General features: G+C 55.1%; 1 protein-coding gene across 2 annotated transcripts in view; it reads left to right on the forward strand.

The window, feature by feature from the left end:
- PHF2 (PHD finger protein 2) overlaps nt 1–18,766 on the forward strand; it is a 66,986-nt gene that overhangs the window by 26,260 nt on the left and 21,960 nt on the right. The window contains exons 2-4 of one of the 2 annotated variants that reach the window (XM_059141027.1): nt 5,282–5,367; nt 10,205–10,319; nt 18,516–18,676. In XM_059141027.1, the coding sequence (XP_058997010.1) occupies nt 5,282–5,367; nt 10,205–10,319; nt 18,516–18,676 (362 nt within the window). Of the gene's footprint in view, nt 1–5,281; nt 5,368–10,204; nt 10,320–16,061; nt 16,087–18,515; nt 18,677–18,766 lie in introns of those variants that run through there. The other variant, XM_059141028.1, reaches the window with a different exon arrangement.

The following is an 18,766-nucleotide window of genomic DNA, read 5'->3' on the forward strand; positions in this document are numbered from 1 at the left end:
GGAAAGCCCTGCCTGGCTGGAGGGCAGAGCAGGGATTCCCACGGGATGACCTTGGAGGAGCCGCTTCCTCCATGGGCCCCCAGGCCTTGTTGCCAGGGGCCTTGCAGCTCCAAGGGTGGATGTGGCTTCTGCCCAAGGGGCCTGGAGCCCGGGCCTCCCCTGCCAGATGCACTGTGGTGGCCCCCGTGACTCTGTGAGTGTCAGCCGTCTCCCTTGTTGGTCCCTCTGCTACGGTTCCGCCCCCCTTCCCCCTCCCCCCCAGTCCCTCGTGCTACAGTACCCCCTTCAGGTCCCTCCTCCCCCCACCCCTACCCCTACGCCTTCAGGTCCTTCCTGCTTGGCCTGTTTCTGTGGTTTTTTGTTCGTCTTCACTCCACCTGCTGTCTTTCTGCTTGGCTCATGGCACTTACATCAGCTGTAATGTTTGTGGGGTTGGCTCAGTGCTGGATGCCAGGTCACTGCGGGCTCAGACCAGCCCAGCCCCCAGCCCCAGTGGCCACGCGCTCCTGAAAACATGACCTCTCCCCACAGGTCTTACCTTCCAAGCCAAAGGTCGAAGCAGCTCAGACAGGAGCACACGCACACATGCACACACACACTCATGCATGCACGTGTGGCACACACGCATGCTCACGCACGCAGGCATGCACACATACATTGTGCACGCAGGTCCATGCGCGGCACACAGCGCAGGTTTGTTGTGGGTTGTCTGCTGGGAGGCCTAGTGCCCACCTTGATCTCTACTGTGTACTTCGCACTCCGGGGTCCGTGTCTGCAGGGACATCGTTCTCCTCCTCCTCACCTCCCTCCCCTCCCCTTCCCCTCCGTCTCTCCCTCTCCCTCCCTCCTCCCAATGCACCACAGCTCCGGGCACTTGGTTCCCAGCCCTTGGGGTCCCAGTCTCTGGCTGGCCCATCTCCTGGTCTCCATCTCTGTGGTGACGGCCTTCTGCACATGTGGTGATGCAGGGACAGGACAGGCTGTAGGGATGGGCGGTCGGGCCTGGCTCTTAGCCTGTCAGCGCCCTTTGTCCTGGCTCTGTCCCTGGACCTCAGCCCGTGCTCTGAACCCCTGCTTGGGCCTGGAGTGTGGGGCGGCTCTGGGGCCTGCTCCCCACGCCTGCCTGTGATGGAGAAGGCCCAGCGGGTGTTCCTCTGGGCCCTCCTGGCCCGCACACCCGCACACCCACACACCCACGGTAGAGGAAGGGCGAGGCCTCAGTGTCCTGGTGAGACTTGAGCAGATGAGCCCCATGTCCGTCCCTCTGTCTGGGGACATGCTTGGGGGCCCAGCTCTTGTCCTGACCTAGTCGTCGTCTCCATAGGGAGGTAACCCCCAAATCGGCAAGACTGGTGCTTGGGCTGGTGGCCCTAGGCAGGGCTCTGTGGAGGGCACATGTCGCCCTCAGGCTGGGTGCCTTTAGGGTTCTCTCTGATCACCTGCCAGTCTGTTTGTGAGAGCGATGGGCTTGCTTTGTCTGCGGTGCTCCGCGACTGGTTGAACAGTTGGGGCTAGGGGGGTGGGTGGGCAGGCACGCCCAGGGTTCCTCCAGACGCAGGCACTTTGCTCCTGGCTTTAAGGCAGGGGGAATGTTTCTGACTTTCCCGTGACTATTGTTCTTATAGTCTTTTGGGTGATTTCCCAAGTAATTTCTCAGGAGGCACTGGGAAAGCCTTAACTTGGGGATAGAAACATAAATTGGGAGCAGTTTCAGTAAAAGGCCTTCCCCCATGTGGGTAGAGGGGCTGCTGTGGCTGAGGGCCCTCTGCCCAGAAGGTCAAACCAAACCGCAGGGTCCTTGGGCCCCGGGACACGGGGAGTCAGGAGGTCTGTTCTCGCACATCGCACAGCCGGGGGCTGCTCCTGGGACCTTAGTTTCCATACCTCCAGTCGCCCTTGTCAGGGTGGCAGCCCAGGCAGTCGGGGCCCATGGTGACACACACCGGTCGTGGGGGAGCGGGTGGCATCAGGCCGTGGGTGGCCCTCCTGGGTGAGGGGTGGCCCTGAGGTGCCCTGGGTAGAACGAGGGACCCATATCCCACCGCTCTCTGTCCATTTTAGAGAGGCCTCCCTGCACAAAACGGGTCTCTGGTGAGACCTGCATGCCCCAGGCTGGCATACCGAAGGGGCACCCAGAGCTGGGGAGGGGTGTTGGCCTGCACGCCTTATGACCCTGGGCCTCAGCTTCCCCACCTGTCATGCATGTGGGACAAGCAGGGGTGTTTGGGTGGGGGTGGTTCAGGCATGCTGATTTTCCTCCCTTCACCCGGCCTAGGACTTAGCCGCCGTTCCCTCTGCGCGCCACCGCACACCTGCCCCCTAACCTGTTGAAGGGGCCCCTGTCTGTGAGGCTGAGTTCACAGTCGGACCTCAGACCTCCTGTGTGCTGCGTTGGCTCCTTGTGTGTCCCTGGGATCCCTGTGGCTGGGCCAGGCAGGAATATGTGCGGATGTGGGGTGTTGACACAGGGCAGATGTGGGGTGTGGATACAGGATGTGGAACTGGGGTGTAGACCTAGGGTGTAGATGAAAAGTGTGGGTCTGGAGTGTGAACACAAAGTGTGGACACGGGGTGTGGATTTCGGGTCCAATTACTAGTCCCAGTGGGTCCTGAAGACCCGCAGGGCTCTGCCTCTCACCCAGAGTGCGCAGCTCCGGGTGGGTGTGGGCAATGGGGGCTTCGCTGGCGTGCTCTCTGATGGCTGGGCACACCGAGGCCAGCTGGCGCAGGGCCCAGGGTGCAGAGCGCCCGGGTGCAGGGCCCTTTCTGTGGCAGGCAGGGGTGTAGGGGGCTGGGAGGGAGGGAGGGGAGGAGTCAGGTGGGTGCACCAGCCCGGGGGAAGGTGCTGGGTGAGTGGCTGCTCCTCCTTGTGGGTGGGGAGGAGCTGGGGGCGGGGGTTTGAGGAGGAGGGGCTCTCATGAAGCAGGGGTGCTCTGGAGACAGACTGGGGTACTCCAGTGTTTGCTGTCCCCGCTGTGCCTCCCACCTGCCTCGTTAAGAGCTCAGCGTGCCTGGTTCGGTGACTTTGCCGAGAGACCGATGCAGTAATGTGATTCTAGCTCCCCTTTCTGGCATCTTTCTCCATAGGCCTGGGCCCCTTCGGGCTCTCCCCTGTTCTTCCGCGGGGGAGATGCCCTTCATGCCCGGTTCCTGCAGGAGGGGGGATGCTCCCGTACATGCTGTCGGAGGGAGCCCTGTTTCTGTCCATCAGGGTTCTCTCTGATGTCCTTTGCTTGTTCAGAAAGTCCCTTTGCATGGCGAGAGCAGACCTGTGGACCCTAGACCCTCGCATCTGCTTCTGGTCGCTTTGTGTCTCACACCTGTCTCTTCAGGCGGCCCGCACTTTGGTTCGGGGCTCATTCCGAGATGAAGAGTGAACTTCATGTTTCCAAAGGCGTGTGCCGGAGGCTTTGTGGGCTCCAGCGCTGCTCCTGGGACCGTGGCATGTGGCAGCCGTGGCAGACGGTGTTCCATCGAGGGGCCTGGAGCGGTGGTAGCTGACCCTGGCCAGGGGACGAGGGAACACAGTGAGGAGATGCCTGGGGTCCAGACACACATCTGCCCTCCATGGTAGGCGAGTGGTGACCCTCCCGTTACTGCAGGGTTGTTGCAGGAAGGTCCACGTAGGGTCTGTGCTGCTGCCGCAGGCAGAACAGGCGCTCGGCCAGCCTTAGTGAGGATGGGCTCAGTGGCAGTGGGACGGGGGCGCCTGTCATGGGGCACATTCCTTGTCTTTGGAGTGGGGTAAAATTCACATAACATAAAACTAACCATCTTAAAGTGAGCCTTCCTTGGCAGTTAGTACCTTCACACTGTTGCGCAAGCATGGCCTCCACCTGCGTCCGAAAGGAGATGCCAGGCTCCCTCCGCAGTCACTGCCCATTCCCCACCAGCCCCTCGCTCCTGCGGCGGGTCCTCTGGGTGTGCGTTCTGCGTAAATGCAGCCCTGCGTATGTGGCCTTGGGTGGCCGGGGGCCGTCGTGCTGTAGCAGGTGTCCGCGCCGCCCCCCTTTCAGGCTGGGGGCCGCTCCGTGGCGTGGACAGGTGGCTTGGCTGTCTGTCAGCCGGTGCGCGCTGGCCGGTTTCTGTCTCTTGGTCGTCGTCGTGATGTTGCCGTGAACACTGGTGTGCGGGGTTTGCCTGCGGCCCTGCTCTGCCTTCTCCGGGGCACGTGCCTGGGAGTGGGATGGCCAGGTCACAGGGTGAGTCTCTGCTTACCTTTCTGGGGAGCCGTCAGACTATTCCCAGAGAAACTGTCACTTTTACACTCAGCAGCGACGGAAGAGAGCTCTCCGTTCCCACCTCCCGGCCAGCACTTGCAGGTCTCTGGTGTTTTTTCTTGTAAAACCTGTAGCCGTCCTGGGGTGGTGTCTTGTTGGTTCGGTTGTGCGTTCCAGAGAATCCACACGGCTAAGCATGTAGAGCCTCTGTCGAGGGCCTCTTGGCTGTTGTACGTCATCCTGGGAGAAGAATCTGTTTGAGTCCTTTGCCCGTTTAGATGCTGTTGTGTGTGTCTCCGTCATCCGTCCGTATGCGCATCGGGCGCTAGGCCTTCATCGAAAGGTGATTCGCAGATGCTCTCCCATTCTCCGTGTTGTCTTTTCAGTTTCTTCCTAGTGTCATTTACTGCACAAACATTTTACATTTCCCTGATACACAGGTTAATTTTTCTTTTGTTGCTTGTGTTTTCGGTGCCCTGTCTGGGAATCCATGGCCAAGTCCAGGGTCATGAAGATGTACTCCTGTGTCCTCTTCTTAGTGTCTTATAGCATTAGGCCTTATATTTCAGTGGTCAATCTGTTTTTAGTCTTTTTATATGGTGTGAGGTAGGGATTCAACTTCATTCTTTTGACATCCGGTTGTCCTGGTACCGTGGTCCCGCCCCCTGGTTCAACGGTCCCTCAAGGGGTCAGGAGAGCCCTGACCCTTAGCTCTAAGCCTCCCCAGGTGACGTGGTGGGGGCAGCCCCTCTCTGAGACCCCTTGTCCTCCCCGACTCTGTGGTGACAGGAGAGTAGCGGCTGTCGTGCAGGTGGTCCTGCTGGATGGCCCGGCCCACTGCATAGCCTGGTCATGAACAGCAAGGCCTTCCTTGCCTCTCCCTCCCTCCCTCCTCCTCATGCTCCTCCTGTCCCTGTGGGCTGCTGTCCTGGCTCAGGTTCTGCTCCCCCTGCATGCGTAGTGCCCCCTCCTGTGAGGTGGACAGCAGCTGTCTGTGTCCGCAGGGGAAGGCCCCGAGTAGTTGCTGACCGCCGGCTACATCTGTGCTTCCTCCATTTCAGCTGTGTGGGAGTAGAAGAGGAGGAGGCCCCAGACATCGACATATACCACTGCCCGAACTGCGAGAAAACCCACGGGAAGTCTACCTGTAAGTACAGGGCCTGGCCTGGCTGGCTGGGGGAGGGCCGTGGGCACTTGCACCCTGGTGCCTGGGAACTGCTCCTGGCCTTGCCCACTGTCCCTGTGGATTCATCCCTGCAGCCCCTCCTGTGGGGCTCCTGTCCAGGGCTGCGGCTAAGGCCACTTGGCCTGTGCAGAGACCCCACTGACTTCCACAGGCCTGGGCAGGGGCCTCACATCCCAGCACCTGCAGGGGCCAGACCCATCCAAGATGGGGACACCGTGCTGTGGCTGTCCGACCCTGCCCACTGCCTGCTGCCCACTCCATGTTGGGGATCTGCTGTCCCTTCCTTGGTACCACCTGCAGGGAGAGTCCCCATCTCAGACTGCCTGCTGGTCCCTTGGGGGTGCAGTGCACCCTGAGGGGGCTCCTTGGGAACAGGCTTATCCAGTGTGGCTCCACTGGGGGCTCATATCCCTTCCAGGAGGCTAGTTCCAAGGCTGAGCCCATGCAGGGGGTGTGCCCTGGTCTGCAGTTACCTTGGCGGGTCCTGGCTTGGGGGCAAGACAGAGGGCATGGGGGTGTTAATGTGGCCTCTGATTTCTGACCTGGGTTGGGGGGCCTGGGTGCTCATAAAAGGTGCAGTCTGGATGCTGACCCCGGAGTGTTTGTGTAGGGGGGTTGAGGGGGACCACAGCTGGCCCCAGGCCACCAGAAGTCCTGTCACCCTCCTTCAAGGGGAGCCTCCCTCCTGCTGTCTATTCACAGGGCAGAGGCTGGACCCCCACAGCTCCTGTGGGGCGAGTCCTGTAGGTCCAGTGCGGGTTGAGGGAGGGTGCCTGCACCCCTGAGGCTGAGGCTGGCCGTGATCCCACCACCCGGAAAGCTGCGTGAGGCCAGTGGGCTGTCACCACTCCTTCTCGCCGAGCTGTCTGTGTGTCTGGCCTGTGTGCCGTCATCACTAGATGATCCAGCGGCCGCCCTGGTTCGGCTCTCATCCTCCAGACTGCGGCACGGCATCAGCACGCGGTAAAGCATCACCAAATTCCCGAGACCAGCAGGAAGCTTTGTGGGCTCCTGCCTTCCCTCGTACCCACAGGGGCCGGCAGTGCTTGTGCTCAGGGCGGGTCTGCTGCGATTACCCAGAAACCACTCTGGTCCCTGCCCGGCCGCTGTCGTAACCCCTTCTGAGCCACGGGAAAGCTCAGGGCAGGCGGGGTTGAGCAGGTGGGGCTGGCGTCCCACCGTGCGGCCCTAGGGCAGGGCCAAGGACAGACTGGGGCTGGAGCCAGGAGACCCGGCCTGTCCCCACAACAGCCCTGAGTGTCCTGACGGAGGGCAGGACTGTGCTCTGGGGCTCAGGTAGGGCTGCAGGGGAGTGCTGTGGTGGGAGCTGGTGGTCACACACCCTGTGACTTCTCCAACATCTCTGCATGTCCTGGAAGCACCTTTCCCTGACCGTGAGCTTGTCCACTGTTCCCCAACTTAGTCTGCTGACCGAGACCCTCGCCCTTGTGCTGGGGGTCCCTGCTGCCCTGTACTGCTGCTCAAAGCCAAGTACAGGCAACCCTTCCTGGTACTTATGGCCAGCCACTCCCAGGACATGTGGGGACTGCAGCCTGGTGGGGGCCGGCAGCCCCTCCCTGGCTGGATGTGTTTGTGTATGTGTGTGTGCACAGATGTTCATGTGTGCATTTGCGTGTATAGACAGGAGTGCGTGCACATGTGTGTGTAGACAGGTGTATGTGCACAAGCGTTGGCACATGTGCATGTGTATAGACAGGTGCGTGTGTGCAAGTGTGGACGTGTGTGTAGACACATGTGCGTGCTCAAGCATGGACACGTGTGTGTGAGTGTCGCATTTGCACAGGTTGATAGGCTTGTATGTGTACGTGTGTGTGGCTGTGCACACATGCTTCATAAATCCTGTGGATCAGGGGCTCCCTGCCGTTACTGGGGGCTGCATGGCCATTGGGGTCAGAGGCTTGGGAGCTGGCATTTCCTGCCAGGATGCACGCCCACAATTGTGTGTCACTCTGCCTTGGAGTGGGTCTGTGTCACGGTGACACACTGGTTCGTTTGGTGATTCTTTGCAGTCAGATGCTCCACGGTGAGGACTATCATGGTGTCATGTCCCCAGGGGACCCCTAAGCCCATGGGCTGCTCCGGGCCCCACGTGGGTCTGTGGTGGGCACATTGAGATGAGGACAGGGGCCCACAGGTTCACAGTTTGCACAGAGTTGGTGCTTGGGGGTCCCCAGGGAACTCGGCAAGGAGTCCCCACCGATGGGAAGGCTCAGGCAGCACGGCCCCAAGAGCAGTTCTGACCCCGGCAGGCCTGCTTCAGAGGCCACTTCCCGACTGGCCACATCCCTCCTCCCCGAGGCCCTTGTAGCTGTGATGCCCCGAGGGCAGCTGCAACGGGGGGGGGGGTATCTGTCACCCCCAAGCCCTGTCCTCCTGCTGGGCTGAGGTCTCTAGGCTGCCTCCTCAGGGGACGCACAGGCAGGAGGACATTTGGCCTCGGGGCTCAGCGTGTTCTGGGCCCTGGGGAGGGAAGGAGCACACCAGCCAGGGCTTCCCAGGGAGCCCCAGGATGCTTGGCCGGCCTCCCTTACGGATCTGTGTCGCCCCGTGCGTTAGCCGTCGCGTCCTCGAGGTGCTCACGGTGCCCCGTCCCAAGTGAGGGCCCAGGAAGGCCGCCAGCCGCAGGCAGCACCTGCTTCTCAGGCCCAGTTCCCGGCGGGTATGCATCCCCACCCCCCCAGCTGCCCTCCAGGACTCAGTTTCCCCACGTGGCCTCCTTGGCCAGGGCCCTCCTGCCAGGCATCTGCATCCTTGGGGCTCTGCATGCCTTCCACGTGGAGACCTCAGGAAGTGCAGTGAGGGGTGATGCCGGGGCCAGTGTTGGAGGACCTTGGGGGGCCCACGTGAGGACCTCTGCTGTCCCCCTCAGACTGCATGGGGATGCCTGTCTCTCCCCTGGTCTCCCCTCTATGCGGCATTGCTCATGGCTGCCGGCATGCGGCCTGGCTTCCCCCTCCTCTTTCTCAAGGCCCTGGATACGCTGGACTCCTGGTGAGAGGGCTCCCCAAGAGTCTGGCTCGCCTCCCCGGGGGCAAGTAGGGAGACCCCACCAGGCGTGGGCCGCCGATTGCCGAGGCCCACGACGCTCCCGTGGCCGTGCAGCGGGGAGCTCCATGTGGACTCCAGAGCCCCTTGCCTGTGGGGTCGGGCTCGCGTCCTGAGGCAGCCGCAGACCTAGGAGAAGGCTGAGGACATGGAGACTGGTTTCAGAGTCAGGGTGACCTGGGTCATCATCAGGGTCGTGCCGCCCCCATCCTTGTCTGAGCCTGCTGAGCTCTTTGGGGAGCAGAGACGACTCCCAGGCCACCCTGTGTAGAGCTTTGGCGACCCCTGTGTAGAGCTGGGCTACTCAGTGGGCACCCGCCATTCACAAACATCCCTCCCTCCGCCCTTTGCCCACTGGTGCCGGGTTGTGCCAGGTGCAGTGGGTGCAGCTAGGGGAGCCTGGGGGTCTGGAGCAGGACTGAGCCCTGTGAACAAGGGCCTGCAGCCCAAGCAGCCTTGCCAAGAGGAGGGTCCGCGCTTGCACAGTGTGCCCCCCAAGAGCTCCCGGGCAGGTGGGGTGCCGCATGTCGTTTGCCTCCTGTGGCTCACAAGGAGTCTGGGAGGCTGGGATTAGCTCCTCTCTGTTGAAGATACAGCACAGAGATGCCCAGTGACTTGCGCAAGGTCACACAGTGACAACATGGTGGGGCAGGAAAGATTTGGGCAGGTGCCCAGGCCCTTCTGCGCTCCCATGTGTGCCCGATGCCATCAGAAGCCCCAGCTCGGAAGCCTCTCTTGGCAGGGTCCTGCCAGATTTCAGTAACGCCCGCTCAGACCCTGGCCATGGCAAGCGAAGCATGACAGAGATGTCGCGTCGTTGTTGGAGACAGTCTCAGGGGTCTGTGACTGGATGGGAGATGGGGAACGGTGGGAGCCCCTCTCCATCCTTGTCTGTGAAGGAAGGGCATCCGGAGGGCCGAGCGGCAATCCCTCACAGCCAGTCTGACCCAGGCTGTTCCAGACCCTGTCCCGGAGTCTCCAGGGACAGGTGTGTGCGCCAGTGCTGTCCTCACTCCCCATCACTAGTGGCTGCCCTGAACGGGGGATGAGGGCCACAAGAAAATCACTTCCCTCCCCTCCTGGGCTTGCAGTCCAGTGGGGTGAGTGCGAGTGTGTGTGTGCACATGCACCTGTGCTTATGTCTGCAAACATGTCACATAGGGGCACGTGTACACACTTGTCTCTAGAGAGTCCAATGTGGGGTGCCCAGTGTCCTGGGAGCACGTGTGGAATGGAAGTCGGAGGGAGCAGGCAGGGCGGTGGTATGCATGGGTGGACACACCGGGGAGGGTGAGGTGCACACAGCTCGGGGGTGAGGGTGGGAGCTCCCTGTGCCTCTCTGTGCCTCTGCCCCAGCTGCAGGCTATTGGGACAGCGGAGGTCCCAGCAGGGAGGTGGCAGGGTTTGTGATATCCGAGGTCAGAGGGGAGGTGTCCCAAAGGCCAACCTTGGTGGGACTACCCCGTAGGTGCCTCTGATGCGACACGCCCTCAGCAAGGTCCCAGGCCGCCCTAGCTCTGGATGTGGTCACTGAGCCCAGGGGCTTGGCAGGTGCAGGGCGGGGTCAGTGGAGAGATCATGGGGCTGGGGGCGGGCAGTGAGGGAGGCGGGTGGGCCAGACCCCTGCGGGACCACGGGGGCTCTGCCTATAGGGAGCCTTGAGTGTTGGGGTGTTGATGGCTCCTCGGCTGCCCTCCTGGCTGGGTCCCTGAGCTGCCCTGTCTCCCCACAGTGAAGAAGAAGAGGGCCTGGCACAAACATGGTCCAGGGCAGACGCCCGATGTGAAGCCCGTGCAGAATGGCAGCCAACTCTTCATCAAGGAGCTGCGGAGTCGGACCTTCCCCAGGTGGGCGGCAGCGGCCCCACTCTCTGGGTATCAGGGGTGTGGCCTTTCCTCCAGGGGACTGGCGTAGCCCCCCCCGAAACCCTAGGCAGCCCTGGCTCTGGGGACCGGCCTCTCCCTTCTGGGCACATCCGGCTCCCCCACCTGCTGTGGCCCTTTGTACGGAGCCATCCTGAGGGAGAGGCTGCTGTCCTCAGGTTATGTCCAGTCAAGCAGTGGGGTCTGGGGTCCTGCTTAAGACCCCCCTCTGGACATGGCAGTTCCCAGCCCCCATGGGCCTGGGCTTTCCTCTGTGCCCCTGGGCCTGGCAGGCTGTCCCCAGGCCCCCGTCTCAGGGCACTCCCTGAGGGTAGAGGGCAGGGTTGGGGTCAGAGCTCTGGGTCCCCTCAGCCCTTCGCACCTGGAAGACTTTTTTATTTGTCTGAGAATGTCTTTTTTCCCTCAACTTTTGAAGAGTAATTCACTGGACACAGAACCCTACGTGGTGGGGTTTTTCCTTCTAACAGTCCAAATATTTCACTCCCCTGTCTTCTTGCACACGCGATTTCTGTTCTAGTGTGACTCTTACTTGTGACTGTGTGTGGAGAAGGGCCTTCCCTCCTCTGGCTTCTTTCTTTTCCCCCACTTTTCCCATACCCTGTGCCCCCCCCCCCCGATTCAGTGTATTTAGTGTATTCACAGATGTGGGCGCCGCCACCAGCTGATTGTAGACCGTTTTCATCAGCCTGAAGCTTTTGTTTAATATTCTGTTGTATGGCCGGACCACATTTTGTTTATCTGTTCACCAGCAGACACATTTGGGTTATTTCTGATTTTTGGCTACTGTGAATATTTCCACTGTAAACATTCTTGTACAAGATCTTGTTGGACATATGTTTTCATGTTTTTAGGAGTAGCTCTGCATTCCGTTGTCTGAGGAATGAACTGCCAGACTGTTTTCCAAAGTGGTTACACCGCTTTCCGATCCCACCAGCAGGGGGTGCTGGCGCTTTGATTCTAACCGTCCTTCCCGGTGTAAAGTGTTGGCTCACTCCACTCTGATGGACGTTTCCCTAATGATGAGTGGCTTGGAGCATCTTCTCATGTGCGTACTGGTCATTTGTAGGTCTTCCTTGGAGAAATGTCAGTTCAGACCCTTTGCCTATTTTTACTTTTTGGTGCTTTTTATTATTGAGTCATAAGAATTCTTTCCATATTTTAGAAGTCTCTTAACAGATAGGATTGGTGAATACTTTACCCTGTTTTGTAGACTTTCACTTTCTCAGTTGTGTTCTTGGAAGCACAGACATTTGTCATTTTGATGGGGTCCCGTTTATCCATTTTTTTAATTTTGTTTTTTGTGCTTTTGTTGTCATAGCTGAGGCTCATTTGCTAGGTCTAAACCCAAGGTCGTGAAGGTTTATCCCTGTGTTTTCTTCTAAGAGTTTTATAGTTTTTAGGTCTTACAATTTGGTCTTTGATACATTTTGAGTTAATTTCTTCACATGTGTGTGGTAAGGATCTAATTTATTGTTTTTTTAATGTGGCTCTCCATTTTTCCCTGCACCATTTATAAGAAGACAGTTCTTTTTCTATTAAATTGTCTTGGCCCTTAGCTGTAAGTGTATCCATTTATTTCTGGACACTCAGTTCTGCTCCGTTAATCTCTGTTTACCCTTAGGCCAGTCTCACACTGTCCGGATTACTGTGCTTTGCAGTATGCTTTGAAATGAAGAAGTTTTGAGTCCTCCAACTTCTTCTTTTTAAAGATCGTTTTGGCCACTCTGGGTCTGTTGCAGTTCCATGCAGATTTTAGTTTTAGCTTGTCAAGTCTACAGAGAAGTCCGCTGATAAGGATTATGGTGAATCTGTAAAGCAGTAGAATCAGAGTATTGCCATCTGAAAAATGCTCAGTCTTCTGACCAATGGACATGGACGTTTTCCCACTTATTGAGATATTATAAATTTCCATCAGAAGTTATATACTTCTTTTGTTAAATTTATTCCTAAATAACTTATTCTTCTTGATGTCTTTTAAGTGGAACTGTATTCTTAATTTTATGTCAGTGCTACTGTACTGAAATACAGTTGATTTTTGTACATTGGTCTTGTATCCTGCAACCTTGATGAGCTCGTTTATTATTTCAAGTAGCTTTTTAGTAGGTTCCTTACAATTTTCTATATACAGGATTGTGTCATCTGCGAATAGATGATTGCTTTCTTCCCTTCCAATCTGTGTTACTTTTTTTTCTTGCCTAATTGCTCTGGCTAGGACTTCTAGTGGGATGTTGAATAGAAGAGGCTGGGCAAGGGGGACCAGGGCCCCAGTAGTCTCAGGGTGCCACATTCAGGGTACAGTCTCAGTACCTGTGGGCCAGGTGGAGGAAGGGAGCCCCCATGTCTTGGCTGTCCTCACCCAACACTTGGAATCAGCAATAGACAACCGGGGCAGCATGAGAAAGACTGCCATACTGTTCTACCAGGAGGAAAGCCCTCTGCCTCGAAGCTGGGCGCCCTCCCATCCAGCATTCATGTGTCCTTGGCTGAAGTCTTCCAAGAGAGGAGTTTCCTTGCCAAGCCAGGGACGTGAAGGGAGGAGTGGTTACCAAGCTTTCGTAGATTTTCTTGACTAAATGTTTCTTCATTTGATGTTTGCTCTAAGAATCATTTCCAGAGGTCTTGAATGTTTTTCCAAATAATTTTTATCAGTTTCGCTGGAGTGTGGGTCAGCGCTCTTCACACTGTCATGGTAGAAGTAGATCTTTCTCATGTGGCCTTTTTCAAGATCCTGTCTGTCATTTTTTGTAGTTTGATTATGACATGCCTAGGAATAGTTTGGGGTATTTATCCTGCTTGGTGTTGTCTGAGTTTTCAGGATCTGTGGTTTAACGTATGTCATTATTTTTAGAGAATTCTCAACCATTAGTACTTCAAACATTTCTTCTGCTCCTCTCTCTGTTTTTCTTTCTGGGATTCCCATCATACACTCTTTCTGCAAGTTCTCCACATCTTGGATATTCTGTTCCCTGCCTTTTTCATTCTTTTCCTCTTGGCATTGCAGGTTGGGCAGATTTTACTGACTTAACTTCTAGCTCATTGATTCTTTTCTTAGCCATGTCTTAGAGTGTCCACTTCTCTACTTATATTGCCCTTCCATTCTCTGCATGTTGTCCACTTTTTCCACTAGCACTCCTAACATATTAATCATAATTTTTTGAAGTTTTATTTTTTAAAAAAATTTATTTGAGAGAGAGCACCCATGTGTGCACAGCAGTGGGGAGGGGCAGAGGGAGAGGGAGAAGCAGACTCCCCACTGAGCCAGGAGCCCCATGTGCGGCTCAATCCCAGAACCCTGAGATTATGACCCGAGCTGAAACCAAAAATTGGTGCTTAATGGACTAAGCTTTCCAGGCGCCCCGGGATTCAACAGTTCTATACATCACTTCAGTGCTTATCAGGACGTGAACTCTTTTTTTTTTTTTTTAATAAGATTTTATTCATTCATTTGACAGACAGAGAGATCACAAGTAGACAGAGAGGCAGGCAGAGAGAGGGGGAAGCAGGGTCACCACTGAGCAGAGAGCCCGACACGGGGTTCGATCCCAGGACCCTGAGATCATGACCTGAGCTGAAAGCAGAGGTTTAACCCGCTGAGCCACCCAGGCGCCCAAGATGTGAACTCTTGATCCCCATCCCCCATTCCCCCCACCCACCTTCCATCTCGTGACGGTCAGTGTGTTCTCTATAGTGAAGAGTCTGTTTCTTGATTTGTCTCACTTCCTTTTCCTCCCTGTGTTCATTTGTTTTTAAAATTTTACATATGAGTGAAATCGTACAGTATTTGTCTTTCTCTGACTTATTTTGCTTAGCACAATGCTCTCTAGCTTCATCTGTGTCGTTGCAAATGGCAAGATTTCATTCTTTTTTATGGCTGAGTAATATTCCAGTGTGTATATAGACCACTTGTGAATGGGTGGACACTTGGACTGCCTCCATCTCTTGGCTCTTATAAATAGTGGTGTTATAAACCTAGGGGTGCATCTTTTTGAATTAGTGTTTTATTGTCTTTTGGTAAATACCCATTAGTGAGATTACTGGGCCATGTGGTATCCCTATTTCTTATTTTTTAAGGAGCCTCCATACAGACTCCCACAGTGGCTACACCAGTTTGCATTCCCACCGACAGTGCTTGAGGGCTCCCCTTTCTCCACATCCTCACCAATACCTGTTATTTCTTGTCGTTTTGATTGTAGCCGTTCTGACTGGTGGTGGTGCCTTACTTTGTCTCTTCATGCTGTGGGTTTCTTGCCTTTCAGCATGCCTTGTGGGTTTTCTTGTTGAAAGCTGGACATGATGTGTTGAGTCAAACGAGCTGAGGTGCTCATGCATCTAGAGTGAGGTTTCATGTTGACCTGAGTAGGGATTGGGCTATGTCCACTGCAATTGTAGGTGCCAGACAGATCACTTTCTTGTAGTTTCCTTGTTTTTTCCTCCTCTCCTGTTTTCTCTGGGCTTTCCTGGCAACTCCTTCTTAAATGGAATTAGTCTCTCAATTATGTTCAACTGTTCTGCTGTCATATGGCAGTCCAGGTTTGGGTAGGGGAATGTTCTGTAATTGAATAGTAAACCTCAGTTCTTCAGTGGGCCCTGAGGCTCTGGGCTGTTACCTTTGGAAACATTTCTCTGCTTTCCTGAGACAGGAAGCTAGTAGGGGCTGGTGGAGGCCATTGGCCCTTCCCCTCATCAGATGAGGACCTGGTTAAGTCAGTTCTCCTGGAAGGTAGACTTTTGCTCTAGAGGAAAAACATAGTCACTAACCCCCAACCCTTCCTGAAGTAAGAGCAAATCTTCACCAGAACATCCTGAGGTATAGTCCATGAAAGTGTGCGTCTCCTCTGAGATGGAGCCCCCATGAGTTCTTAACTCTAAATCTAGTTCACATTCAACCCATGCACTTTATAAAAAATTACCATATAAGTATTCCTCCCACTAACTGCCTCCAGCAGGTTTTACTTCAGGTAAGGTTATCTCGGTTGTGATTTTTTGTATTTACCTGTCGCCGCAGATTTCGGGGGTGGCTGTTTGCCCTATAACCCTAATTCTCTGTGAATATAAGAAAATTCATTGATTTTTCAGTTTGTTCAGCCTTTTTCTTGTTGTGAGGACAGGAGTGACCATGTCCAAGCTCTTAGCAGATTCCAGAAGTCAACTCCGAGTTACTCTAACCCTGTCTAATTTAATTGGTTGTCTTTTTCTTGTTGAGTTGTAATAGTTCTGGATACTTATCATTTATTGGATATTTTCTCCCATTCTGTGGGCTACCTTTCCATCTTCTTGATGGTGTCCTTTGAAGCACAAAAGTTTATAATTTTGATGGGGTCTAATTTATTTGTTTTGTTGTTGCTCATGGTTTTGGCTTCTGAAAAACCATTGCCAAATTCAGCGTCATGAAGATTAATTCCTGTGTTTTCTTCTCTATGTTTTATGGTTCTAGCTTTTGTGTTTAGGTCTTCAACTTACTTTGAGTTAATTTGTGTATATGATGTGAGGTAGGGATCGCACTTCATTCTTTTGCATGTGGACCTTCAGTTCTCCCACGTGCCGTTTATTGAGATGACTTTTCCCCATTGAGTTGTCTCGGCGTTCCTGGTACAAAGCAGTTGACCATAGATGTTTGGGTTTATTTTTGGACACTTGATTCTGCTCCACTGATCCGTATGTCTCTTCTCTCTTCTCATGCCAGCACTACACAGTCTTGATTACTGTAGCTTTGGAGTGAATTTTGAAATTGGTAAGTGTCCTCAACTTTGTTCTTCTTTTAAAAGACTGTTTTGGTCATCTGGGTGCCTTGCATTTCCATTCAGCATTCCAAGTTCAGCTTGTCAGTTTCTGCAGAGAAGTCTATGGGTATTTCAGTAGGGGTTGGAAGAAATCCGTGGTATAATTTTCCATTATTTCTTGAGTCCCATTTCTTTCTTCTAGATTTGATTTCCCTCTTGTTGAATTATTGTCCTTTAGTGGTTCAGTAAGGCTTATAGAAATAGTCTCCATTTTGAAAATGTTTTCATTTCATCCTTACTCTTAAATGATTCTGATTTTTCTAAACTGGATCTAAAATTCAAGAGTAAAAGTTATTTTCCTTGCAATCTTTGAAGGTATTATTCTATTGTCTTTTGGCATCTCTTGTTGCTCATGAGATGTCTGTTGTCAGTCTAGTGGTTGGTGTTTTGTTTGTTTGGGTTGCCTTGGTAAATAATGTTTTTTTTTTTTCTCTGAAAACATTAAGATTGTCCCTTTGTCCTTGATGTACCACAGATATGCTACAGTGCTCCCAGATGTGCATTTGGTTTTTATTAATTCTACTCAGGACTCAGTAAGTTCTTTAAATTTGAAGAATTATATCTTACCTCAGTTCCAAAAAATGTCCTGTTTTCTTTTTTAATGGCTCTTCTATTCCATTCTCTATCTTATTTTTCAGATATTTCATCAAATTCACCATTTTTTTCCCCAGGCAGCTACCACTGAATGCATCGTTGAATTTTTAAAATTTTTTGAAAATGTTTTTTGTGTCTAGAATTTCTGCTCACACATTGTCCATGCTGCCTGCTCTGTTTCTCCTCCCTCCCTGCTCTCTGCCCCATCCCTCCATTACCTTGTGAATGTGTTCAGTGTGTTTGTCTGAAACCCTCTTTCCCAGTTGTCCGTTGTCCTCAGTGCACCGACCCGCGCTGGTAGATGGGTCTGCTGGTGCACCCATGGTCCGCCTCCGTCTGTGGGGTGGGGCCTTCAGAGCATGTGGTTTCCCACGGCAGCCAGTCCCCACAGGACCATTCTGTCTGCCTGGTGCGGGGGGTTTTGTGACACAAGGGGATTCAAGTTTGTCCGGCGCCTCCTGGCGCTGACTGTGCCCTGTTCTCGTGCTCTCGGAGCTGCTCCCTGCTGCTCACTGTGTGCCTCCTCCTCCTCACTCATGTGCCACTCGCACCTGGTCCATGCCTAATGACCTGTCACCATGTGCTTCAACCCTGAGGGTCTCCTCAATCCTTACCTTCACTGGCCCCTTGGTGGGACATGGCCCTGGGGCCCCTTCTCAAGCCCCATCCTCCTTGGAGCTATGATACTGCCATCTGCCCCGCCTCCTCTCCTGCTGACTGCTCTCCCTTAGAGTTTGGTCCCTGCTGTCTCTCTGCCCTCAGAGTTCACATCCATTCCCTTGGCCTCCCAGACTGCCCCTTGGACAGCAGCTTCAGCCTCCCTCTCCAGACTCTAGTCCTCTGAGCTCCTGCCCCATCTGTCTGAGGGGCGCTTCTGTGGCAAATCTGACACTTGCCTCAGCCCAAGCTTGTGTCAGCTCAGCTCTGGGCTGCCACCTGCAAATTCCCACTATTGGACTGACCGCTAACTATGGTCGCCCTGCTTAAGCTGTGCCGTGGCTCCCCGGTGTTCTTGGCATAAGGCAGAAGCCCTCATCAGGGCAGACAGGCCCCCAGTCACTGGGCCCCTCATCCCTGCTCACCCTGGCCACATTCTGCCCACCCCAGGGCCTATGCTGCTCCCTGCTGACCCTCCAGGCCTGGATGGGCCACTCTGACCCGGACTCCTGCCACCATCCCCCCACCCCAGCCCGCCCCAGCTCTGTCTACTCTCAGCTGTGGGCTTACGGCCTCACATGCCCCTCTAGGGTCTCTAGGTTCACCACTGGTGCTGTTCCAGCTGGGTCCCGAAGGTCCCTGGTCCCCCGTGCAGTGCCCAGCACACAGCTGCCCGTAGGTCCTGTGCTTGGCTTGTCTTGGGGGTGGGCTCTCCCTGAAGAGGGGTTTGTCTCCATCTACCGTGTCCTCAGGCCCGACCACAGCCTTATGCAGGGTGTGCCATCGAGCACTAGGGAGGAGTCGCGGGGAATAGAGGGTGGGCAGGTAGACCAGGAGAGGAGAGGGAGAGACCTCACTCACACGTCTGCCTTTCTCTGCCACGGGGGGGAGTTCTGGTTTTCAGGATGTCCCCATCCTGGGCCTCCTGGACCTTGATGGCCCTGTCTGAGCACCGTGGCTTCCCCGGGAGCCCTGGGTGTGGGGCTGCAGGCAAGGCCTCCTCCCAACATGCGAGAGGCAGGAGCTGGGGCTTCGTGTTTCTGGCCCTGAGGCCACAGCCAGGCCTGTCCTGGAGCTGCGGGGTGGGGGCGCTGGCCGATATGACCCCCGACCCCCACTTTTCCCACAGCGCGGAAGACGTGGTGGCCCGCGTGCCAGGCAGCCAGCTCACTCTGGGCTACATGGAGGAGCACGGCTTCGCTGAACCCATCCTGGTCCCCAAGAAAGACGGGTTGGGCCTGGCGGTCCCGGCCCCCACCTTCTATGTCAGCGACGTCGAGAACTACGTGGGTGAGTGGCCTGCTTGCCGAAGGTCCCGGCTGGTCCCTGTGCCACGTGCTCCCTTTGGGAGTTAGAACGCATGTCCCACTAAATGGAGTG

The sequence above is a fragment of the Mustela lutreola genome, chromosome 12 (assembly GCF_030435805.1).
Source record: "Mustela lutreola isolate mMusLut2 chromosome 12, mMusLut2.pri, whole genome shotgun sequence".
NCBI classification, from domain to species: domain Eukaryota; kingdom Metazoa; phylum Chordata; class Mammalia; order Carnivora; family Mustelidae; genus Mustela; species Mustela lutreola.